Source organism: Melozone crissalis, unplaced genomic scaffold, assembly GCF_028551555.1.
Source record: "Melozone crissalis strain CALT ecotype California unplaced genomic scaffold, PUWL_Pcris_2 ptg000039l_1, whole genome shotgun sequence".
NCBI lineage: Eukaryota > Metazoa > Chordata > Aves > Passeriformes > Passerellidae > Melozone > Melozone crissalis.
In genome coordinates, this window is record NW_026535817.1 from 851,139 (window position 1) to 876,647 (window position 25,509).

Genomic DNA, 25,509 nt, shown 5'->3' on the forward strand with positions numbered 1-25,509 from the left:
ACTGCAGAAGTATTCCTCAGAAACTAAATGTGCTCGTGGCCCCATCACTACCAGCCGAGTTGTGGCTGCATTCTGTGAAATCATTAAATGGCCTAAGACCTCTGTTCCCAGCTCTGCTTCATCTTTATGCATGAAAGGATTAGAAACCCATCACCTGGGAAGGTGAACAGGTGTAAGTAATCTCCTCCAGCACTTCTGCAAAGCTGAAGTTTCAGCTCTGCTCCTGAAATTCCCAGAGGCAGGACTGGGACACCTGCCTGACTCTTACACCCCTCACCCAGGGGAGAGAAGTCTCCTCCCATGCACTTAAAAGTGCACAGAGGACAGGAAAACTTAGCAAGCCCTTTGGCCTGTCCTACCAAGCTGGGTGTTCTAAAGTGAACTGACAAATATTCCAAGGGATGGTTTCAAGTCCCAAAAGCTGCTCTGAATATTGCCTGTGCATACCAAGTGCAATTTGTGATCCCCTAAACAAGGCAGAGGGAGTGGCTCAAAAGCAAATTCCTGCAGAGTCCAATTACTGCTGGAACAGATTCAAGATCAGCAGTATTTTTACACATGTACCCAAATGCTCTACAAATGCAGGTTTTGGTTGTTGTTTTAACTGAGTAAAACTATATAAAATATTGAATTAAGGGAAACCAAAGTCCTTCCCCAGGTTGATTATGGCACTGCAATACCTGAATAAGCTGCTGTTCCTCTGTTCCCAGGTGCTCCCTCGACAGACCTGTGGCCTTTTCACTCACACTATTTTTTACAAGGAATATCCTGGTGGTCCTCAGGAGCTGGACAAAAGTATCCGAGGAGGGGAACTGTTCCTCACCGTTCTCCTGAACCCCGTAGGTACCTTCTTGTGCTGTTTTTGGATGTGCTGACTGGCAGGGAGGAGGGAGGGGGAAAGGGAAGGAGATCAGGTTGGGAAATCAAAACCAGGACCACTTGCTCAGACATAACAAGCAGTTTAAGAACAAAGGAGAAAAGTGTCTTCTGCCAATTTCCAGCTACAACTGTACCTGCAACAATTTCCTGGGAAATGCATTAATTCCAGCTCCTTATTGTTTCCCAGCCTGAAGCCAGGACCCCCTGAGAGACGTGTGAAGCTGAAACTAACCTGTGAGGGTAGAAAAAACTGATCTTGTTCATTTTTTTTCTTTTTTTCATGAGCTTAGCTCCTCAGGCACTCCTCATATAGCTCAATGGAAACCCCAGGGCTCAGGTCTGATACCATTCCTCCATCACCAGCTCCTAAAAACAGGTTTTGAGCTGCTAAAAAAATGCCTGGTACCATTTAAGACAGGAGCCTACAGGTGCAAGGAGCAAGTGAAAGAGCCAACCCCCCCCATGTATTGATTATTTTTTCTTGACATTGTCCTCCCTCCTTCCCATTGCCCCCAAATAAGCTGTACCAGGCACAAAATGAATGTCCCTGTCTTTCCAGGTGGCCTCATTTTCAGTGAGTTTAAACTCCAGTACTCATTGACTCCTCTGCAGAGCTAAAGCAACTTCAGGTAGAGCTGACTCAAATCCAGGTCACTTTTATTTAGACACCTAAAAATAGATTTTTGGTGCTATACAGTTAGATGCTGGTGAGTGAACATTTGGCTGGGTAAGTAAGTTGGTGTCCGAGTGGGATTCAGTGGTCTTAGAGAAATGGAACTTTGGAATTTTTCTATACCATACACATGACACCTCACTTGGGAATAAAACATCCTTCTTCTTTATCCTGCCTCCCCACTACCTGCAGTTCTCTCAGGCTGGCTTTTCTTCCCATGCTTTCCTGAACTGTAGCTTGGAATTCACACTGAGCTTTATCATACTTGGATGAATACCTGTGCATTTCTCACTGAGGTGAAGATTTCCTCAGATTTGGGCAGTGCAGCAGCCTGCAGCAGAGCATGTACAACTCCTAACCCCACAAGCAATGCTTAGAACAGCCCAAATTCCTCAGCCAATCTGTGTCCCAATAACTTGAGAGTGCCCTAGATATTGGTGGTGGTATTTGAAAAAACTGCCATGATCAACTTTTGATTAAACAGATTTTCAAAAGATATATACAAACTCCATCCCTTCCTCAGATCATGGTTAGCAATTTCAGCAAATATATTACAAATACCTATTAAGCTCAAATACCAAAAATGTTTGTGCTTCCATGAAGCAATATCACACAGATGGTTAAATTAGAAAGTGCCCAAGGGACACTGCATTGAAATAAAGTTTGCAGAGAGATTGTCAAGGGGATCTTCTGATGGAATTTTTTTAAATGGCTTCTACTAAATACTCTGTGGCTCAGAGATATATTTTCACTGTCTAATTTATGAATCCTAAAGATGAGTCATGTCTGGCAGAGATGATTTAGTAGTAGGCAGAGGAGGGATAAATTCCACCAAGACAGACAGAAATCAAACCAACTTCCTTGGAGTTTTAATGAGGGTTACAAGAATCCCAGGCAGACCTTTCCAGAATCCAGCTAAGGCAGCAGGCTGCTCAAGTCTGCAGTCTGGGGTACTTACTCTTTGCATAAACACTTCAAAGCAAAGCTCATTGAAGTTAGTGGGGAAGGCTCAGCAAACAGACTGGCCTTGAAATAAACCCAAATAGCCAAATTCTTTCAAAGGTATCAATCCAGCTCCCCTCTGAAGGGTTTCCTTCATGTGGAGGCTAAGAGCAATAACAAGGAGCTTCAGATGTATGTACAAATAAGAAATACAAATACAGTTTGGGGCAGAAAATTAAATATTATCTTCTTGGACTTTTGCTTTACTATTTGATACAAGTAAGAAAAATTTCAGTTTTAAAGTTTCCTATCTCCCTTGCCAGACCAAAGCTGACTGTTCAATCAGAGTTAAGTTATAATCATCTTTGATGTTATTTACTATGTGGTTTGACAAACATCAAAACCCAGTTAGTCACTAAATCTTAATTAGGACAGACCTCCCAAAAGCTGTAGCATCAGCACTTGCAGAGCAGCAGTGAAAAGAGAGCAGCAAAACCACCACACTCACTAGAAATAAGGGAAGAGGGAAAAATTACCTCTAAAGCCACAACCAACCAAAATATAAAAAAGCTTTACAAAACTGGTTTTGTGCCCAATCTAATTTTGATAGCAAAATAAAACTTGTCCCAACACTATGATTCTTGTAACAGCATAAGTATTTCTGTTAAGTATAGGTAGATCTTAAGCCAAGAAAACACATTAATACTCCAAAAAGTACATTGCTGCTCATGATGTATGTTCAAAGACAGGAGTGCAATATTAAAGAGCATCTTAAAAGAAAATCACCATGTCCTTAATGGGAAAATAACACTACCCAGCTATGTAAATATGCTAGAAAATTCTCTGGTTCTCATCAGCATTATGAAAAAAATATTTAGGTTTTCTGCAGGTGTGCAGCATCCCACAGCTCCAGCAGCAGAGGCAAAGTCAGCTTGAAACTTGTAAAAATTTTTTTTCTGTTTAAAACCACGTTGAACAGCATCATGTGATTTTTTTCTCTTCCTAAACCTTCTCAATTCTTTACAACTTTTTGCAGTGCTTTGAGATATCTTTTTAACATTTGCTTCATTGGGTTATATAAGATGAAAAAAGAAAGCTGATGGCATTTCAAAGGAGTTCAACATTTCAGTTATTTTCAGCCTTTTAAAAATTCTACCGCTCATTATTTGCTTAGCCTAATTGTGCTCTAGAATAACTTTTTCTTCTCACAGAATATGTTCTTACAATCTCCCTCCCTCACTGTTTATTTCACCAGTGCTGTGCACATTGGTTTTCTTTTAAACCTCTTCCCATCAACTCTCTAGGCACTTCTGGTTTTGCCACACTCCATAGAGAAACGAGCAGTAGAACCAGCCTGCTTTAAGGTCCCTTTTCTTTTTTTTGGAAAGGGAATTTGGTTTGGAAGCTGGGCTATTTTCCCAGGCTCCCATCATCTGCTATCATGACCAAACACAGAACAGGAGGGGGAGAGAGCAAATGGGATGAACAGAGCAAATCCCTCTCTGCTTCCAAATGTAACCTGTGAAAACTCAGAATTAAAGGCAACCCATTTGTAACAAAGCCCCCAAAACGTTAAAGCTTTCAGCAGCAGAAAAAAAAAAAAAAAAAAAAAAAAAAAAAAAAAAAAAAAAAAAGAAGAAGAAAGAAAACCCCAAACAAAACAAAACAACAAAAAAAGAGCAGATTTCTCATAGGCAAAGTTAGAGAGCTCCATTGGTTCTGAAGTTTTCAGGGAGATTTTCCACATCCAAATGTCAGACTCAAAACCGAGTGGGTTCTCTGACCCTGCCCTTCATTCAGTCTCGCGGGAAGAGTCTGACATGTTTAATGCTTTTACAAACTGTTCTATTTATCACCTCTTGAGTATCCACAAGGTCTCCCACTATCTGTTTGATGGCTCCTTTCCTTTCCTCCCCTGCTCCACAGGCCATAAACAACAGCCATAAACATTTAACAGCCAAGATAAGCTAATAAATACAGCCCTAAATATTACTGCCTCCACAAACAACAGCGAGAGAGTCATTTCTCCTAAAAAACACCTCCTTAAACCGGAGAGCTTTTTATTAAGCCAGCAAGTGACAGCACAAAAGGCACCTCAGTCGAGCACTGCAGCAAAAATGAGAGTATGGGGCTTTGAGGAGAAGCAGCAACACCCACGGGCTTGGTTGAGCAGTCAGTGAATTGGATTTATTTGCCAATGGGATACACGTTTTCCCATTACCCATTCATCTTGAAAAGCTTTTGGATAACCCAGAATCCTGGCACCCCTTTCCTGCAGCACCCTGTTTTCTCTCCCTGTTACACAGGAATTCATCAGGACTGACTCTTCCTTTCCCCTTCCTCTCACAGGGTGTTTTTACTCCATCTCCCACTGACTCCTTTCCATAGTTCCACCATCAAAATGGGCACAAGTAATTTTTCTCCCTATTTTTATATGCATAACCCTCCCTATTCTAGGTTTACACCTGCCTCACCACATAGGATGTAGAGTCAGGCACACCCTGCACAGCATTTGGCCCATAAAGCCACCAAAGTATCACATATTTGCAACTGACAGATCAGGTTAAAAATGGAAAAGCAGCAGAATAAAGGTGAAGTTAAACACTTCAGGCTTCTATTCCCACTTCAATCAAACACCCCTAAGAAGCTTTAAGCAGAGGTGAAACGTGGCAGATGAATTTCAGGAAGATTAGCTTTTCTTCACAGGAATTTGGTTGTCGAGAGCGAAATCAGACCTGTGATTGAAAGGTAACTTTGAACTCCCCTCAGCAGAAGCTACAGGCAGCCCATAATAATGGACATTATTATTCCAACTCCCTGGGAAGTGGCATGGGATGCTTTTAATTCTGAGGGCCACTTAAAGGCATTTCCATTTTTAAACTCTCCCCATGACTAAAGGGCTTTTGCTTATTCCCAGCCTGTTGGATCTGCATTCTCCACATCCTGCATGTGCCACACTTGGAAGACTTTATTCTTGTTCCCTGCTCCCTCTCATCACAGAGACAGGAGAATCACACGTTATTGCTTTGGCATATTAAAAGCAAATACAGAGAGGGGTTAATTTATACCTTCCGCAAGAGATTTGGGAATGTTATTATGGAACATCTTGAGTGCTGGTAATGTTTTTCTTTTTATTTGCTTTGTTTCTCTGAGCATAGTTATAGAAAGAATAAAAAATAACCTTGGGCATTGTAGGAAATGTGCTGCAATCCAAAAGTAATTCACAGTGCGGTTCTGTTGAGGGCTCTGTGAGCTGAGCATCTCAGCACATTTTGGGGACAGAAGAATCAGGCAGGCAACCTCCCAATAAAAAATGCCAATATTTGTGGAGCTGCAGTTATCAGGGTGCAGCCCACAAGGACACACGTGTTCCTCTCCAACCTGACAAGAGGGACAGGTTCATTCCACCAAATTAAAAGGGAGTTTTGTTAACAAGTTACATCAGAATTTATCTTAATGTTCATAAACACACAAATCAACCCAGACCTTCCTCATGGTCCTGAATATTTTTCCCCCCCTGGTAAATCATTATTTTTCCCCCTTCATCCCACATGGCTGCACAGAGCTACTACAGGGAAATACTATCCCATTGAAACTCAAGCCTTCAGCAGCACATTTAGAAACTAATTAGCTTGAAACCCAGAGGATCAGGAAAACATTTCAAGGATAGCACATCTCTTTTCCTTCTTTCATGACATTTTCCTGCTTTATGAAAGCTGCTGCTCCACTCCACACATTTTGATATTTCACCAGAATTCCTTCCCAGCAAGTTGGGTGATGGCAGAAATAGCAGCCAACAACTGCATGTCAACAAGGGGGTACTGGAGAGAGAGGGAAAGAATCTGATACCTTCATGCACACACCATGCAATTATTTATTCAAGTGAGAGGAGCAAGTCTTCCAGGTGAAAACAAGCTGACTCAGAACTCTCTGATTATTGAAAATGAATGCTTAATAGAAGTAAATGGCCAAGAACTAAATTTCCTCACTGTGCTTGCCATTCAAATTAATTGGAAAGTGGCTGATTTGAGAATATTATATCCTCTAGTGAACTGAAAATGCTGCCTTTTTTTTTCTCTGAAACCAAGAGTGGAGAATTAAATTAACTCTGAGGTTTGTTTGCTCAGAGTAGGCCACCAAACTGGATTAATTAATCATCATTTATGAACATTCTATCACCCAGAGCAGTCAGAAAACTGCTAAGATAGCAACATGACAGTAGAACTGCTATAAAACCAAATGATAAATTTCCTGCATCTCCAGCCTATAGTAACTTGCCAGGCATTTCTTTGCAGTTCAAAAGAAAATATCCTGGTGAAAACTCTTTCTTAGTTTTTATAGGAGTGCTCAGAATAAACAGAATGATTTACACTTGTTCTGTAACTTGGGGTCCATAGGGAATGCGAGGGAATGTTTCCTTCCTCCGCCTGGAGATTACAGAGTGTCATGTCAGGGATAAGAGGCATCATTCCTCCCATCATTCCAAGCCCAGTTAGAAGCAGATTTTCATTTACCACATGTCTAAAGAGAAATGGCAGACAAACTGTCATTTATGGGCACTTATCCAAAGTCATCATCCTTTGGGCTTCTTTTTGCCTGCATGTCCCTTGTCCTCCACAGCTCTGCCTCATGTTCAGCTTGACCTAAACCAACAGTATCCAAAACCCCTGCAATCTGCTTTATTTCCTTAATTTGAACTTGGGTTTGTCCTTAAGTCTGAACTGAGTAGATTTATTTCCTTTTTTAAGAGAGAGTTTATAGTCTGAGGAAGTCTTTTCAATGAGAAAACACAGATGGCAAGAAAACAAATCCTGTATCATGAATTTCACTAGAAAATGGAAATAACAAGAGAACTGAATTGCTGTAGACTTCTGCAAAGGCTTCCTGGGGCCCACAGATGTGAGTGGCAGCAGCTTTGGCCACAATTAGCTGTGCTGCTGATCACTTGCACAAGTGTGACAAATGAACAGCCATAAAACTTCCATTCAGATCTTTCACCCTCACCCAGCTACATACCAATTGCACAAATTCATCAGAAGCAGTAGTTACTTTTTTCACAGCCTCTCAAAGCATGTGCTGAGAGGGGAAAAAAACTAAAACCCGTCTTTTTTCTACTTTCAGGCTTTGAAAAAAAACAAAATATAACTAATATATATAACTAATGGATTAGAACTTCCCAACCAGTTTTCTTCATCTGCGACCCCACACATCATGAGGTGTCACAAATGTATATGATCAGGGGAGTGGTGGCTGTGTGGAATGTGCTCATGATTTAGCCTTTACTTTAGAAGCAAAACTTGGAGAGATAACAGGAAAAAAAATAAAATATCAAACCTAGCAACTGTATTCTCAGAAGGAAAGGAACACGGCACAAGATTGTTCTGTCAATACTGAGGAATTCATTTAATCCTGCCAACTAAACAATGGAAAAGCAGAAAGCGTTCCTGGGTAAATGAGAACCAATTTTGCTCTTCCAATAGGGAATTTTAAAAGAGCATAGAGGCTCTGCAGCATTTGTACAGCTGTCCCAAGGCCACTTCCCACCACTGCTGGACAGCAGCTTCCAACTCCCATCCTGGGAGCACTCAAGGTGGAGAGCAGACGCAGTAATGAATATGGGCACAGGAAATAAAAAGCCATTCCATGGTTTTGTTTCCCCTTCAATCAAAGACAAAAATATTTCTGTCCAAACACTGACTTAGTTGCTTTCTTTAGAGATATTATATTTGGAAAATATTTGATTATCCTGTCAAGAGTATTAAATTATAAACAGATGTGCAGAGTGGAAAGAGAGCAAAACTAAAAAAAAAAAAAAAGTGCGATTTTCAGGCATATAAATGATTTTGCTTCAGCAGCAGAAGGGTCATGAATATGAATAGTGCTGAATTCTAGAGAAGCCATTTGTCATTATTAAAATTAGTGCTTTGTCAACACAAAATTCTCCCTCCCAGCCTCCCCCTAGCTGCAGAAGAATCCACACATTAATTCCTCCCTTCTGGCAAACCTTATTTAAAAAAAGCTAAAGACACTAAACATCCATTTCCTCTCAGAACAGTGGAATTCCCACATGACACCCAACTCTGGCTCCTGGGCTTTCCAGCAATGGGCCAAGCAGCAGGAGGAAAGGACCTAAAGGGGAACATTGATCCTATTTAATTGTGGAGTGGCTGAGAAGATGAGGGGGAACACATTTATACCTAAGTTTCCTAATGGATTTTTTCATTGCAAGTGCTTGATCGATGGGTAGGGAGAGTTTCAGATAGCAACAGAAAGGAATCAGCCAATCTTTTATTCCCAACACAGAATTGCCATCCTTGAGATTGTGATGCACTCCAGCTGTGCCCTCCAGAGGCAGGTGGCTAATCTTTGTCCAAAACCAAGTGCTTTTAGGTAAAGCTGTGCTAAGTCTGGCAGTTACAGAAGGAAAAAAAGGTCTTTATTCTGAATTAATAGGGCAGTGCATCCAGAGCAAGCACACAAACTCTGAGTAGAGAATACAGTTTCAAGCCACTGGTTTCTATTCAAATAGGTTTTTTTAAAAGCCCTTTGTTTCTCTCTACTAACTACTACAGGTTTCATTTTCTATAACACAAGCCTGCATATACAAACATTCTATATAGAGAAAACAAGATTCCATATAGAGAAAATACTGTATATCTAAATTCTAGATGTGATGTGAAATAATTCTGTAAGTGATGTGAAATAGCCCTAGAGACAAAAAGCACACAGTGAGATGGTGCGATGGTCCTGCCATTAGTTTGCAAACAATCTGCGATCATCCATGCTCTAAAGTGAGCAGTTAAAACCCATCACCTTTCATCCCCAGTGATTTGGAGGTAGACAGCAAAGAATTAAATCCCATTTTACTTCATGAATAATGCATCATATCTGGGGCTTTTTCACTTCCAAAAAGACCACTGGAGCAAAAGAAGTCAAAAGAGTGTCCAAGATCTTTTGACTCCATGAAGAGTGATTAACTGGATCTTTTAAATTGGTTTGCAGCAAAATGAAACTCCTAGAATAAGCTAATACTCTTCTGCTACAAGTACATTTTAACATTGAAAACAATCTCATCCATTTTCAAGTGTAAACAAAGCACAAGGAACACACAGATTTACTTGCATACTTCATTTGGTGCAATAACATCAAATGTCATTTAGCACTCATCAAACAAATGCTCCAGAAACAAGGTGATATTCTCCAGCAACATTCCCTACAAATGTTTTCCTTTCCAGCACTTTAAAACAGTCTACAGGAAGAACTTTGCACATTTGCGGGAGTTGAACTAGCAAGGATCTGTTTGCGTTGGCTGGGGTTTATTTTGTGAGGAGAGGATGATTTATTACCTTCCTTATGGTTTCTGGGGTAGTACTTAGGGACATGCACCACGTTCAGGGTAATTTTAAGAGTCACTCTGTTTATGTCAAACACTTGGGGCCATGAAACGCACAAGAACTGGAATCCATCAAATCAATCCACAGAAAAAACCAACTTGTACAGCTTCCAACCTCTGCTTAGCCCAGGCCCAGAGCAGAATAAAAAGGAAGAATAAATTACCTTTTGTGGCATAAAGTGTGCAGAATGCCATCCCACTGCAGAGGAGCCATGAGGGACACTTTCTCCTAAGCTCCATCTGTCTCCCCCTTGGAGGAGCACTAAAAGCTCCTTGTTAATAATTTAACAAACTGATGGACACATTACGAAGCACTGGGGGCTGGTGCTTAAAGAAGCACCACCTTGGCACAGCAAGAGGGTGAGAGTGGGAAGCTGGTGGCTTCTCATCCCCTGATGGACTAGGGACAAGCCTGGGACAGCAGAGCAGGAACCTGCAGGAGGGAAAGCTTTTCTGCAGGTGGATCACTGCTAAAAACCCTCCTGAGACACACACAGAGGTATTTCAGAGCCTATCTCAAGCATATCTGACCCACAGCCCAGGCTCCAAAGAAGTGCTGCATAAGCACTGTCCCTCAGGCCTGGGTTGGGCAAGACATCGCTCAAAACACACCCAGAAACCCTCCAGCACACCAATTCCATTCATTTTGAATTTACAAACTCAAAATGCACTGACCTAAACACTACTCCTGTAGCAGCTTCCAAAAGAAGAAGGCACAGCCACTGTCCTGCACGTGACTTTATAAACTTCTCCCATTCCTAATCATCCCAGACAAGGCTCACCTGGACACAATTATCTCTGTGCAGAGCAAACCATTTACTGGGAACCAGGTGTGCCCACTGTTGCCAGGTGTCCCCACTGCTGACAGCTCATTTCTTCAGAATGAGGCTGCTTCAGTCCCCCAAATCTGCCTGCAGCTGTGATCCCATTTCACTGTCATTCCATCCCAGCTCAGGCCACTGCACGGACTAAAACAGCCAAGTGACAACATTCAGTTTGGTGCCATCTTCATAAAAGTAAAAAATTACAATCTACAGGTAAAACAGCCACAAAACTGAGTTTAATCACCTTGTGGAAAGAAAATGCTGAGAAATACATTTGTCACTTTATTCTTATAAACTCTCTTTATTCCTCTGAAATAAATCATGAGATCTACAAGGCAGTGGCCACGTAAAGGCTGATAACAAGAAGTTATATCAGCTTTAAGGAGAAAATGAAGACAGAGATACTTAGCTGAGATACCATCCTTCACAAAGCCTGGGAGTCAGAATTTATTCCCTTACTTACAGCCATGCTATTCCAGCCAGCACCAGGGGGGGACAGCAAATTGGATTTGTGGTGTGCCATGCCTGAAAGGCTTCTCTTGCCGCCAGATCAGCATTTTCATGACCCACCTGTCCAACTATGGCAACGACCGCCTGGGACTCTACACCTTTGCCAACCTCGCCAGCTTTGTCAGGAGCTCCACGAACCTGCGGCTGCAGACACTGCCCCCCGTGCAGCTGGCCCAGAAGTACTTCCAGCTCTTCCCCGAGCAGACTGACCCCCTGTGGCAGGTAAAGGCACCTCCTTTTCCTCCTCCTGCTGCAATCCCCTCGTTGGAACGAGCATCTTTTCTTCTAAAAAGCCTTTTTCGAGCATGGGAATGTGAGTTCAACACTGTCATCTAATGGTTACCTGTACCTGCCTCTTCTACCTGGAATACTGTGAGCCACACTGAGCTTGTGGTTACACAGGGTTAAATCCAGGAGGCCACCAAGGAAACCTGTGCAGTTATTTAGGGCTTACACTTGCAAAAGAGGTGCAGAAAATTTCCCCTATAGTTTTTGGCCCAGCTACAAAGGAAGTATAAATCTACAATATTTTCACTGGGCTGCAGCAATTCTGTTCAGCTGATGATTTTCTCCAACCTATTTAGTTAATTTTATTCACCAGCAAAGTGTATCCTCTGTTACCTCTGCAAAAGCAGCATCTGTATGGTAACTGCTTTGAAGAGCAGCCAGTCCCAACCTCTTCTGCAGGGCCTTTTGTTCATAGGTTTTTATTTTGCATTCATAGGTAGGAGAAAGATAAGGAGATGAATAATATCCCACATTTCTATTTTGTCCTTCCCTTTTGCATTCTCACGTAAATTAATATTGGCACTAAGCCCCATGCATCCAGAACCACTCTGACAGCTCAAAAAGTAATGCCTCAAAGCCATCCAGAGGCTTCCATCTGAACCTCAAATGGAAATTTGATTAAATCAATGTTCCAATTTTTTTCCCCCTTCTTTTTCTTTTCTGCTAATGACTGAACCTTGTCCTCAGTCATTCAAAACCACTGTACACACACTGTGGGGTGTTGCTGCTCAGTGTAGGGCTCTGGCATTAGTGCAGAACACTCAGACCCTGCAGAGATTTCAGATTCCCAGTGTGATGGGCACCACCACCTTTTGTCCTTCAGAACCCGTGTGACGATAAGAGACACAGGGATATTTGGTCCAGAGACAAAACTTGTGACCACCTGCCCAAATTCCTGGTGATAGGACCCCAGAAAACAGGTAAGGAGCACAAGGACAGCTTTTAAAAGTTTCTACAGAGTCAAAGGTCCTTTTTTAATTTTTTAATATTTCCTAATGGCACCTCTTTTCATTGTCATAGGTACAACAGCCCTTTATTTATTCCTTCTGATGCACCCTTCCATTATCAGCAATCTCCCCAGCCCAAAAACTTTTGAGGAAGTTCAATTCTTCAATGGCAACAACTACCACAAGGGAATTGACTGGTAAGGAGAATGACAAAATTGAGGTGTTCATCCTTATGCATGGAAAATCACAGTGGAACAATTCCAGGAGCGGGTATGACATCTCCTTAATTACTGGATGAATTTTTTATGCTGGGAATTATCAGATGGAAAGAGAATCTAATTGGTAATGATTGGGCATTTAATCAAGCCCCTAATTTTGTTTAGATATTACAGTAAGGATTTTCTGAGTTTTCACACAAATGAATGCAAGAGGCAGTTCTGTCATGAGTAACATCTCTGTCTTGTCATAGCTGTAGCTGCACTGACTTACACTCTGTTCCTTCCAAAGTGGCTTTTCATGAAGTGAGGTTTCATTTATCTCTTCACAAGGATCCATCCAATCAATTTTAAATGGAAAAGACCATTCAAAGCCAAAATTCAAATCTTGTAATTCTGAAAGCGTCCAAAAGCAAAAATGAGTCAGTCCCAAAATGAAGTACTTCAACAATGTTAAAATTAAACAGTTTGACATTTAAATGTTGACATTAAATGTTGACATTTTGAAGCTTTTCCCAATTTTTTTCTGCAGCTAAAACTGAACTCACTTCAAACTGGTGAAAGATATCCCTTTGACACTGAAGTTATTAGCAAAAATCCCATCCATCACAGGAAAAACCTAATTACCAGACTTCATGAGGGCTTTAACTATTACCAGCACCACCTAAGAGCCAAGATGCATTCCCATTACTCCAGTCTGGGCTGAGCTGAAAAATTCAATTTTGCTTCTTGAGAATTATGTCTGAAAATTCACCTTGTCACCCACCATGAAATGGGAAGCATGGGGCCATGACCCTGTTGTGCTGCTGCTCATTCTGACAAGTCTCTTCCCCTCCAAGGTACATGGAATTCTTCCCCACTCCTTCCAACACCACCACCGACCTCCTGTTTGAGAAAAGTGCCAACTATTTCCACTCTGAGGAAGCTCCCAGGAGAGCTGCTTCCCTCATCCCCAAGGCCAAGATCATCACCATCCTCATTGACCCGTCGGACCGCGCCTACTCCTGGTACCAGGTATGGAATTCTGTGCCCCAGGAATGCACAGTGGGGCTACTGCCAGGGGATGGTGGTGGCATCAGTGGGAATCTGTGTCCTTGGGCAATAATGGGAGTTGTGGCACAGCCTTGGCACCCCGTGGGAGCAGGAGGGTGCTGGATGCCACCTTGTGCAGCTGGCACCTGTGACACCGGTGTTGGGAATGATGGAAGTTCCCAGCACAGAGCTGCCACCAGCTGGGAACAAACAGTTCAGTCTGAATTACAGCTGACAGGGCACAGAGGGAGAGCAGGGCTCCATGCCCAGGGAGATGCACTGGGAAGAGGAGCATGGCCCAGCCAGGGAATCAGAGCTCTTGATACTGAGGCCTGGCCCCACTCCCCTTCCCCCAGCATGTGCTCAGCAGTCTGCAGCTGTGCTCAGATGCACCCAGCGTCTCCTGAAGTTTCCAAGGAGGTAAAAAGGGCTGTGACTGGAGACACTGGCTTTTTTCTCTGCTTGGAAACAAAAGCAAGCCTGTTGTTTTCCCCAGGAAACTCCAGGATGCTCTTCTTTGCCTTTTACTGAGCCCACACCCTTCCATAACAAAATCTGCACTACTTAAAAATTCTATTTTTAGGGAAATATATAATCATGCTTGTGAAAATGGCATAGGCAAACACATAAAGGAAACACTAAATACAGTGTTAAAATAACCTGGGATTAATAATCCTGGGACAGCATGAAATACATCATTTCTGATCCTGCCAGCAAGTTCTGCAAGGAGCAAAGCACGGCCAGGGGCTGCAGTTTGTACCGGGTCATGTCTCACTGGCAGCTTTCCAGCTGCCGAGGCAAAGCAGTAAAACAGTGATTTTTAAGATTTTTAAGAATTCAGGCTTCATCTGCAGCATCCATACCGTTGCACGTATTTCCTTCCCTGCGTCCCCGCAGCACCAGCGCTCCCACGAGGACCCCGCCGCCCTGAGGTTCGATTTCTACGAGGTGATCGCGGGCGGGCCCCGGGCGCCGCCGGAGCTGCGGGCGCTGCAGCGGCGCTGCCTGGAGCCCGGCTGGTACGCGCTGCACATCCACAGGTGGCTCTCGCACTTCCCGCCCGCCCAGGTAAGGGAGCCCGCCCGGCTCGGCCGGCCTTGGCACGGCCCGAAGCTGTCCCGAGGCTCCTGCGCCCCGGGAAAGCTGCAGCATCCCACCTTGTGCCAGGGCTTTTAAGAAATATAAATTTCATCCTGCTCCCTAGTCAGTCCCCATCATAGAAAGCTTCACATGTCTTTGATCCTCAGATGGAATTGGCCTTTCTTAGAGCTGGAGCACAGATTCCTTCTTTTGCCCCTTCTTCCTGAAGATATTTTATTTCATTGTCTTTTATAATTTTGCCATGAAAAAATTACCTAAATGCATAGATCTAAAGAATACCTCCATTGTTGAAGTAATAATAACCTAATAATAATAAAATAATAAAATAACCTAAAGCAAACATTTTAGTACTGCAAAGCACATGCATGGGTACTCCTTATCCAAGGACACGGCCACATGGCAGTTCATGTCTGTGCCTCCTGTCAGGCAAAGCTGGAAAAGGCTCTGTCATCAGCAAGGATCCCCAGAGTCTGCCCTGGGTGGGACAGAATGTGCTGAAAGGAGGCTGAGCTGAGCATTGCCTACTTTGTCAGGGACCTGGGGAAAAAAAAACAAACCAAACAACAAAAAGAATTAGAAGCTCTGTCTTCTTGCAATCCTGATTTTTCTTTTTATCCAGCCTAAGCTGCACTAAAGAGAGGAGAAGCAGGTCAATCCCGTTTCCACGAGAAGGGAGGAAATCAGTCATTTACTTCTTTCTTTCCTCTGCCCTTTGTACTCTTTGATAAATGGGGAGGAGTCCTGCCCAGAGCTGCTGAGCTGGCAGCAAGGGCAGCATTGCCCTGGGAGCAAACAGGCCACGTCTCCTCCTCGCCCACCTCATCCCAGCTTATTCTTCCAGAGGAGAGGGGGATGTCCTGGCAAACTCTGAGCATGCAGAGGGTGCTGAGCATCCCATGCCCTGCTCCCTGGGCTCCTCCTCTGCCCTCACCTGGAGTTGCTGCCTTCTCTCCTCAGGACTTCCAACAGACACATCGTAAACCTCAACAATATTTTACATCCTTTCCTTATCTCTTTTCTCAGAGTTGTCTGAGTGTCAGGTTTGGCTTGGGAGGTTAACTCCTGCATTTGAACAAGGTGCACACACAGAGTTACAAGGTGCCCACCTATGCAAATCCAACTCAACAAAGTAAAAAGCAAACCTAAAAAGGGGTTCATCCACATGAATGCTTTTAGCACTGTACAAAGTCATTTAAAGCTAATTTAAATCCAGGTTGTCACAGAAGTGAAATAATGCCATTTTTTGTTTACCCATAGTCCTGTTTCCAAATCAGTGCCATATTTACCCCTGCAGTTGCTCATTATTGATGGACAGCAGCTGAGAAGTGACCCTGCTACTGTGATGGATGAAGTGCAGAAGTTTCTGGGAGTCTCTCCTCACTACAATTACTCTGAAGCCCTAACGTGAGTGTATTCCCTTTTCTTATCTGCCCTGTGGGGTCCCAGGGCACATCCCCTCCCACCAGGATCCCTGCATTACTAATTACAAACACATCAGGACAACATTAACTTGGAGAAGCCTGGGGTTCTTTCCCATCAGTGTCCAGGAGCTGAAGCCTGCAGTGTCAGGTGTGGAAAGTTTGCCTTCACCATTCCAAAGGAGCCTGATGGCAGAGGCTGGGTGAGAAGCACTCATTCCCCAATCCCATCTTCCTGTCTGCATTTCCATGTACAGCTGAGACTCCTGCAGGGGAGGGAGTGGGCTGAATTCCCCTCTCCCCTCATAGTTCAGCAGAAAATTGTAAGAGGCTTTTGCCCTGAGCCTCCCTGTGTGAGGAGCATCATCTCTTACAGCCCCAGCCCTGGGATATCTGTGGCCTGGGAAGCCTGGCACTGCTTTTCCAAGCCCCTGAGCCAGCACATGGAGTGGGAAGCAGCAAAGCCTCTGCTTCACCTTCCCTGCAGGCTGGTCCTGAGGGAAACACAACCACAGACTTTGCAGCTGCCCCACACTGCTCCTCTCTGCTTGCAATTTCCATTTAATGTTTCCTCTCCTGGCAGGGTTCAGCTTATTTATAATCACAGGTTCAAAGTAAGACTTCAGTGCTTAAAGAAGTTGCTCTGCCAAAACCTTTTTCTAGAGAAAGAATTTTGGATTTCAGAATGCAATTTTTTAAGTCACTAGTTTCCAAAGAGGGTGGAGGGGAGGAGGAGTCTGATCACAGAGCTGAGCTATTGATGCTTGAACAACTCACAACTGCACATCTGCAGTGCCTTCTGCTGGGTTTTTAAAATCCACACCCACAGACATACATCTTCCTTGCTGGAACTAAATTAAAATCATGGAGTCACACAGCAGGAAGAAATTTGGCCTCTCATACTGGTTTGGACAGGAAAAATGGATTGTAAGCAGATCCATAAAATTATGCACTCCCTGTTTAGAGGCATCAAGAATGCAAATGTGCTGTGGAAGCCCTCACTTCTGCATGGATTTGGGATGGAAGGGGAAAATGCATTAAAGTGTGTAGCTGCTTTCTGGCAGGGCTTGTCAAAGGGGAAAAGATTGCCTAGGATTGTTCCTAGTCATTACTGCCTAACCACTGCACAGCACACATTCCTAAAGGTGTCAGGAAGCAGCCTAAGGAGCCAGGCCTGTGAACAGCACTGGGCAACAAGTCCATCACCCTGAGTAATTGTGTGAAAGTCCTGCAGGAAGGGGAAATCAAGCCAGGCAGAAGGGAGCCATGGGAGGGGAGTGGAGAGGCACAGAGGCAGGGCTGGAGGAAAAGGCAGGATGAGAGGAGTGTGCTTAGGAAAGTGTTCTCCCTTGGAGGGCTGCTACATTCTGTCAGAGAGTGAGAGAGAGATCCTCATGGTGGCATTGCTTGGCTCTGCCCTCCCAGGCATTCCCTGCCTCTGGCATCAGGTACTGCCTTCCCAGAACCCTGCCTCTCCCCCAGGCTTCCTCTGCAGGGAAGGGAAGATAACCAGGCCTCCAAGGCTTGCTGCTGACAGCTCTAAAACGCTCCCCTGTAGCTTCAGCCTTAGGGCTATCACTATTTTGAAATAAATACCTCCACTGTGCCCAATTACATTTACAGAAGCCCTGAGAGTTCTGTGATTTCTGAACACAGAGGGTTGAATTCAGCCTGAAGTGTCTCACCCTCTTTTCCCCTTCCCAGATTTGCACATAATAATGTTCAATAAGCTGCTTCTGAGGCAGAAGGATTGTTTGGGGCACAGTTTTGCAGTTTCCCTTTTACCCAGCACATGATGTTGCTGCTCCTCTTGGGAAATCAATGCAAGGCAGCTAAAGCACTTCACCATGCAGGGAGCAGATGGGAAAGGCCAAAGCAGAAATGAATCTATCATCAATATACCCATTTAATCAATAATTTATTTCTTTTTAATTGATACAGCTGCAGAGATAATTTAGGAGACAAAGGTCAGGCTGCATTAATAGGCTGGGCAAGAAAAAACCCATGGAGAAGGTTCACCCTTCTCCTGAAATTCACTCTCTTCTGCATCCGTATCGTAGGGACAGGGCAGGGGAAGAAAGGTAGTGTGTAACTAATTAACTCTGTGCTCCAGCCAATTATCTTTCATCCCTCTCAAACATCTGCTGAGCAGCAGGAATGAGCAGTGTTTGGATGTTTTATGGCTGCTTCCAGTCCCAGAGCAGTAAATTCCAAACCTGATGCCACGTGGTGCCGTTCGTTCCTCAGCGAGCCTGTTTCCAAGCCCTCATCCAAGCCCCTTCTATCTCTGCATTTCAGACTCCACAATCAAATGGCATGGCTCAGATAAGGCTGCTAAGACAGTGTTTATGCTACAATGCCACCCTAGGAAGGAAAATGGTATTGAGATGCAGTGATAGGGAGCAGCTAGCTTCTTCCTCAGGAAAGTTAAATCATCAGCACCCAAGCAGTGCTTCCTCAGGTGACCTGCACATCCAGACCCTGTGGGCTGGACAAGGACAACAAAAATTACCCAGTGCAGGTAGTGGGAAAAACTTCCTGCCTTTAGACACTTCCAAGGCAGATTGGTGGGAAAAAATGAATCCCCAGAGTTTATACAGGTTGCCCCCTCTGTCCTCAGAATTCCAGTCATCCAGGGAGATGCGTGCAGCAATAATTTTGGGGTAACACTGATGTCTCAGTAGCCAGGAAATGTTTCTGTAGCAAGGTCTTTTAAAAGATATGATCCTCCACAGGTTTGACCCTCAGAAAGGCTTCTGGTGCCAGTTATTGGAAGGAGGGAAAACAAAGTGCCTGGGGAAAAGCAAAGGTCGGAAATACCCACCAATGGACCAAGAGGTAAGGGCTGTTCAGAAATTTATGGGAGCAGTTTTAATACTGACCTTAAATAAACACACTGATTACTTTCCCCCCTTTGTTGTATTTTCAATGGATTGATGTTTTTAAAAATCAGAAACTCGAGCTTTGGAAGAGAGGGCATTGAGTTCCCCCTGTGAGAGCCAATTTGAGGGGGGGGGGGGGGGTCTCCTTTAACCTGATCTTGGTTTGTTTCTCCCCCCCTCACAGTCCCGAGCGTTTCTGTCGAGCTACTACCGGGAGCACAACGTGGAGCTGTCCAAGCTGCTGCACAGGCTGGGCCAGCCGCTGCCCTCCTGGCTGCGGCAGGAGCTGCAGAAGGTCAGGTAGCGCCGGGGGCGCCCGGCCCGGCGCATCCCTGCCCGCCCACACCCTCCCGCTCCTCCGGCTCACTCGGCATCGTCAGGACAGGACCTCACGGACCGCGCCCTTCCCAGCGAATCCAGACAAACCACAGCAGAATACATAAAAAGCCCCAAACCCAAGCCCGACAAGTGTTGGAATGGCCGCGCTGCCGGCGGAGCGGCACCGAGCCCCTCGGGCAGCTCCCGGCCGCTCCTCCTGCATCCCGGCCGGGGCCGCGCCGAGCCTCGCTCCTCCCTTCAGGGGGCACCAGGAACTCTGCGTGGGACGGACGGACACCGCACGGACAAACTGCAGTCTGTCCGGACACGGGCAAAGGATGGGAACGTCTCTCTCTGGACTGGGAGGTTGGTCATGCGCTGGGCTTTTCCCGCTTTTGTTTGCAAATCCTTTCATGTTCCCAGCAGGCCGTGCAGCGGGCACTGCCTGCAGCCTGGTATTGACAGCTGAGCTTCTGTCTGCTGAGCAGCGCTGTGCTTTTGAAACCTCAGACACTGAGTGAGTCATTTAGGGTCTCAGTCTGCCAACTGGTGCAGAACAGTACCTTTAATTACCTTTTTCAATGTTCTGGACACAAACAGTGTGCTGGAGCACAAACCCTTCCTGTAGACTGTTATGGAGTTGAAAGGACAAACACAGCCCCTGTATATCACACAAACATGTATGACATACATATCTCCACTCCTGAATATCTGCCTTGTGTATCTCTAGATCAGACACACACTCACTTTTAAATATCTGCTTTTTGTGCCCACAGGGAAATGAAAGGGTGGTTTACCAGAAATGTGACATGAACTGTGCTTGGTTCTGAGAGCTGTGGGGGCAAGGTCAGCAAGGCAGGGCAGAAACTCCTTACTTGTCCTGGATGGAGGTCATTCCTCAGACCTGGAAGTGGTAAACACATGTATTTGTATGCAACATAGAAACCCACAATCCCTTATCTTAGAGCACTGGCAACACCACAGATGACTGGAATAATGAGAGCTCTGGATAAGTAAGGCTTGGTCAGACAAGAGTATCTAAACGGAGCATTTGATAGAATTATAGCTGTTAAAATGCATTAAAACTGGCTCAGCTTTAATTAGAAAAGGACTGCCTCACTCTTGATTTAAAGCTGAATAAACATGACACTGGTTTCAGGAGCTTTTCAAGGAAATGAGACAAACACTAGAGAATCCAGAAAATTATTTATTGTTCTTAACTTTTTGTTTAGAAAGAAGTCCATCTCTCCAGCTCTCAGCTCTGTAATGGCACCATGTCCTGAAAATCCACCAGATATTTTTATACCTCACTCTTATTTTTTAGGTTTGAATGGGCCTCACATTTCCGAGAGATCTCATGTTCCATTGAGAACTGACGTTTGAATTGACTTCTTTATGTGTCACAAAGATGAAATAACATTATTTCCAGGTTCACTCCCTCCACTTGTAACAGGACCCACCAGCACAGAATTTCTCTGCACCACCGTGTGACAGATAAGCCTTTGTGAACTGCCTGGAAATGATCTCCTTTGCTTTCTTATGCCTTTTTATGTCACTGACCACATCGTTGTTGGGATTCTTACAGACCAGCAAAACAAAGGCAGCAAAAATGCAACAATTATTGAAGGCAAGAGGGCTGTGGCTGGGAAAGACCGTGCTGGTCCTTCTTTCTGTCTGTAAGCCACGGGATTCCTGTGCTGCAGGCTTTAATTGAGAGTTTCACAGTGCTGCAGGGGGGCTGCAGCTGCAGTTTGCTCCCATTGCCCTGGTAATGAGAATTCCAGGACGTGACCCTGTGGGGCAGGCAGGGGCGTCAGGGCCCGTGGCAGCAGAGCTGATGATGAAAGCAGAGCTTTGGGAAAGCTGAGCTCCTATAACTGAGGTTGTCTTTGAGCAAGAAGCAATCAGAACGGAATCCAAACCCTTCTAAATTATGCATTGACCTCTCAAGGTCTAAAATAAAGTTGCAGGATTAACTGCTCCGAGATGTTGTCTAATAAACCAAATTTACTCTCTGACAGGGGAGCAGGCTGCCGAGAGTCCCCCAAACAAATTAAAATGGCGGAATTAGAAATTCCTGGGGGAGGAAGAGATTGTGTAATGAAAGCGCTGATGGGTCCAGGCTCTCTGATGTGATAATGAGGCAGTGGGGATGTGCCCTGAATACAGAACCAGGAGCTGAGTGTTTGCTCCTCTTCCTTCTCCCCCTCCCCACATGAGGCAGGGACATGGGGGATCTTTCATCCCCTGAACTACCAGGGGGAGGGGTGTTCCTTTCCCCTCTGCTGGGCCACCCAAAAGGGAGACATCAACCACTCATTTAGCTCCCATCAGTAACAAATTATGTTCATAATAGGCTTAAAATTGATTTTTCTAACAGGAATGTGAGTGTGCGACATCTGTGTCAAGCAGGGACGTAAATCAGCAGTGACCAATGGCTGATTTGATTGTACTGAACTAAGGCTAAGTTTGGGGTTTCTTCTACATAACTCTGTGTTCATGGGACAGGAATTTCCCTGTCAGACAACATTTCTTACACTGTCTTTATTTCTCTTTTTGTGTTCCAGTTCATCCTTTTAGTATGACTGCAAAGGTGTGGACCTGCCCACGGACTCGATTCCTCCATCACTCTCCTATCTAGAAAAGCTGCCAAAAGGAAATCAGGATTTGCAAGCAACACAGATTCTGAAGTGTTCAGTGCTCCAGTGACTGGATAACTTTTATAAGACTTCTATGATTTCTGCAGTATTTCAGAGCAAAGGACATCCTGTTGATAGAGCTGAGGAAAAATTTCACTGTCTTGCCCAAGCTCTTTTTACTTAAATTTTTCTTTCCCCTCCTACATGACGACAGCAAATCCAGTTGAACAAATACTTGGTGTTGAAGCAGAAGGAATGAGAATAAATTTTGATCACTCAAAGTATTTTTGTTGGGGGGGTGGGGATGGTGAGGGAGGTCAAGGGCTGTACTTGCTGGAATTGTTTTAAATAATTGATGTGCTCACAGCTGATTATGGGTTTTTCTCACTGCCACAGAATAAACACTTCTGATGGTGTATTACAGACAGAGCTTTGCTTCTTCCCTTAAACCCTCCTTCCCATTTCCTGAGCCAAAATCTGGGCCTGCCCTCCCTAAGTTTGGCCTCCCTGCACCCCACAGGAGACGGACACGCAGCCCCAAGCAAGCTCTTGCCCTAATTAAAAATAATTTTCTTCTGCTCCGTTTGAGGAATCTTGAAAGGCCCTGATTCCAGCTACTGCAAATTCCTCAAACTGTGCACTCAGAAGTATGAGACAGCTTTTTTTCTCTCCCTAAAATCTCGTAATGCTTCTATTTTTTATTATAAAATATTCATTTGTTTTACTGATCTGTGTCAGAATGAGGTTAAATCATAGCAGAGTCGAGGATTCGTTCTACAAACCTTCCAGAATAGCTAATTCCACCTCCCTAGAGCTTCTATCATTGAGCAAATTAGAAATGACATTACAGATATCTCACCACAAGTTTTGCCCTTTTTTTCCAGGTCTGCCTGGTGCTTGTAGACAAATTTTCAAAGGTAGCTAAATTTCCAAAGTATTTTAGGAGTCTAAATCCATTAAAAAAACCCAGGAAAACAAAAAACCCCAAACTTGTGGGTCCCTATACTTGTAGGCCCTAAAAATCAGCTGGCTTTCCATCGGGCTTTCCAGGTCCAGGCAAATTTCCTGCCTCAGTTTTATTTAATAAAACAACAGCAGAATTCTTGAAAAATTTTACTACTCCCAGAAAATTCATGAATCAGACTATTCCCTCCTAGAACCTGGAAACCTGAACTAACTTGTGAGGTGATCTGTTTGTGTAAAGATCTTTTCCTATGTCCAGGGTGAGGAGGGAGAGGAGAGGAGAGGAGAGGAGAGGAGAGGAGAGGAGAGGAGAGGAGAGGAGAGGAGAGGAGAGGAGAGGAGAGGAGAGGAGCGGAGCTCTTTGTCAGGCCTGTAAATATCCAAATCCCAGTCAGCAACTGATTGATAGAATGGCAGAAATGAATCCTGCATATAATTTATACTCCTATTTCTGCTCATGAGGAATTAAAGACTTCCCAGGAAACCAGATTGATATTTGCATTTCAGTCAGCTGCAGCTGCTGGGTGTGGAGAAAAACATTTAAAACATCTCAATAAAGCCAGATCTGCCACTTTGGGTTTGCAAAGCTGTTTGTCCTGCTGCAGCTCCCTCTAACCAGACCTGGGCCAGTTTTATAGTGCTCCTATTTCTTTGGGACTGGGAATGTGACATGTTAATACACAAATCTGTCTCCATCACAGAAGGTCAGGGGGGTTTATGGGCTGGCAGTTGGAGTCATCCTGGGGTTTTCTCAGAGGTTATTTTCAGCCAGGAGAAGGTCAGCAGCGGGTGGAGTGGGATTTCTCAATCTGAATTGCAATTCCATAAAATGCTGTGGGGGTGGAAAAGTGTGGTTTATAATTTGGGAGATAACTGCATGCCATTCAATTGACTTTGTACTTGCCACTTCTCAGAGTCTGGTGGATGTTCTGCTGCCTTGCAGAACTTATCTGTAACACACATCTCCTGTTGGTAATTTAGCTTCCCTTCAGAGGAAGAGCTGAGCTACAAGGAAGAGCTGGATGTTGGAGGAGATAAGTTTTTTCAGAACTTGCTCTGAGGCAGATATTTATTTACAGTTTTTCTTTAACTCTGTGTGTGCGTTTCACTGTGTTTGCCTTAGCTGGGGAATCATCTCCACATTAAATCTGCACGCCCTCCAAAGGCTCTCAATTCCCATCAGCATCAGTGGCAATTAAATATTCTGGTGAAGGAGAGAATAGACCCACCAATAGAAAATGTTATTTAATGACATTGTAGCTGTTGCACATCTTCCTGCAGAGCTTTGTGTAATCACACCAAGTAAGCAAAGAGAAATTGTTCTGCAACGTGAAGCATTTAATATTTAATAAGCAATCTGATCTAAAAAAGAAAAAAAGGCACAAAATCACCTTTTGGGTACTTTTTTCTTTTAGGAGAAAGTTTTGTGTCTTAGATTTTGGGGTTTCTGCCTTCCTACAAGGAAGTGCTGTAGCCTGCTCCCCCTTTGTCCTTTCCTACTCATCCACACTCCTTGGAGCTACTTCTCATCAGCAGCATTTATTCATTCACCTGCACTTTCAGTCCCAACTCAATTTCTTCCTTGGCTAACTTCTGCTCCCACAGAGGAAAACTGCAGATCTCCCAGGGAAGCATCACCTTTCATTGCCTAGACCATACAGGCTTCAATTACTTTTAGGTTATCCCTATTTTAGGTTATTACTTTTAGTTAATTAAGACAGTGTGTTTTAGGAGAGTGCTGAGGATCTCTCTGATGTGGCTTTCCTGCAGCATTCCCACAGTTTTCACTCTGTTCCAATGCAGGGAAGCTCCTTGGTCGTAAAGCACAGCAGAGCTGGATGGCACTGTGAGTAAATCTGCCATCATTAGGCTGGGAGCTGCAGCTAAATTATAAATTGTCATCCTAACTAGGAAGAACATTTTTATGGATCCTGGCTCACCCTCTGCAGACTTCAGCTATTTCCAGTAACTGCCACACAGAACACACTACAATTTGTCAGCTGCTTGGAAAAGGAGACTTGAGCCTGGGGACTTAATTCCCTTCAATCTTCTTAAAAGATATGATCCCAAACCTGGGGATGAAAGCTTAGCAAGGTACAGGGAGGCAATCCAAAGCTGCCAGGACAATCAGAAGGGACAAGCACCTCAGCACAACACTAAAGCTCATTTCTCCAAAGGTCAGATGCACAGCCATGAAGCCTTTTTTATTTCCCTCCACGTTAGAGAAGTGGCAGAATAAGAAGCATTTGGAGGCTTGCCTGGATTGCTGTGGGAAGGTGTCGTGTCAGGGCTTTAACACAGACCACGTTGTCACATTCTTTCTAAAGCCCAGCTCATGACAAGCCATTTTTCCCCCCTTCCATGTGGGACAAGCCAAGACATAAAATTTTGACAGACGTGTTTTATATTGGTGACATCCTGTGACAGTGTTTTGGCTCTGGTGTGCAAAACATCTGTAGAACAGAGGATTTTTATTGTCACAGAA

The 25,509-nt window shown here is 44.2% G+C and overlaps 1 protein-coding gene across 2 annotated transcripts in view; it reads left to right on the top strand.

Annotated features, from left to right (window-relative positions):
- Positions 1-22,484, top strand: part of LOC128941881 (bifunctional heparan sulfate N-deacetylase/N-sulfotransferase 4) — a 65,155-nt gene extending 42,671 nt beyond the window's left edge. For both annotated transcript variants that reach the window (XM_054283885.1, XM_054283886.1), the window contains 10 exons: positions 711-839; positions 11,261-11,443; positions 12,333-12,429; positions 12,530-12,653; positions 13,511-13,685; positions 14,601-14,771; positions 16,099-16,208; positions 18,958-19,060; positions 19,289-19,788; positions 21,990-22,484. In XM_054283885.1, the coding sequence (XP_054139860.1) occupies positions 711-839; positions 11,261-11,443; positions 12,333-12,429; positions 12,530-12,653; positions 13,511-13,685; positions 14,601-14,771; positions 16,099-16,208; positions 18,958-19,060; positions 19,289-19,408 (1,212 nt within the window). In that variant the 3' untranslated portion in view covers positions 19,409-19,788; positions 21,990-22,484. The remainder of the gene's footprint in view (positions 1-710; positions 840-11,260; positions 11,444-12,332; positions 12,430-12,529; positions 12,654-13,510; positions 13,686-14,600; positions 14,772-16,098; positions 16,209-18,957; positions 19,061-19,288; positions 19,789-21,989) is intronic.
- Positions 22,485-25,509: the final 3,025 nt, after the last annotated feature.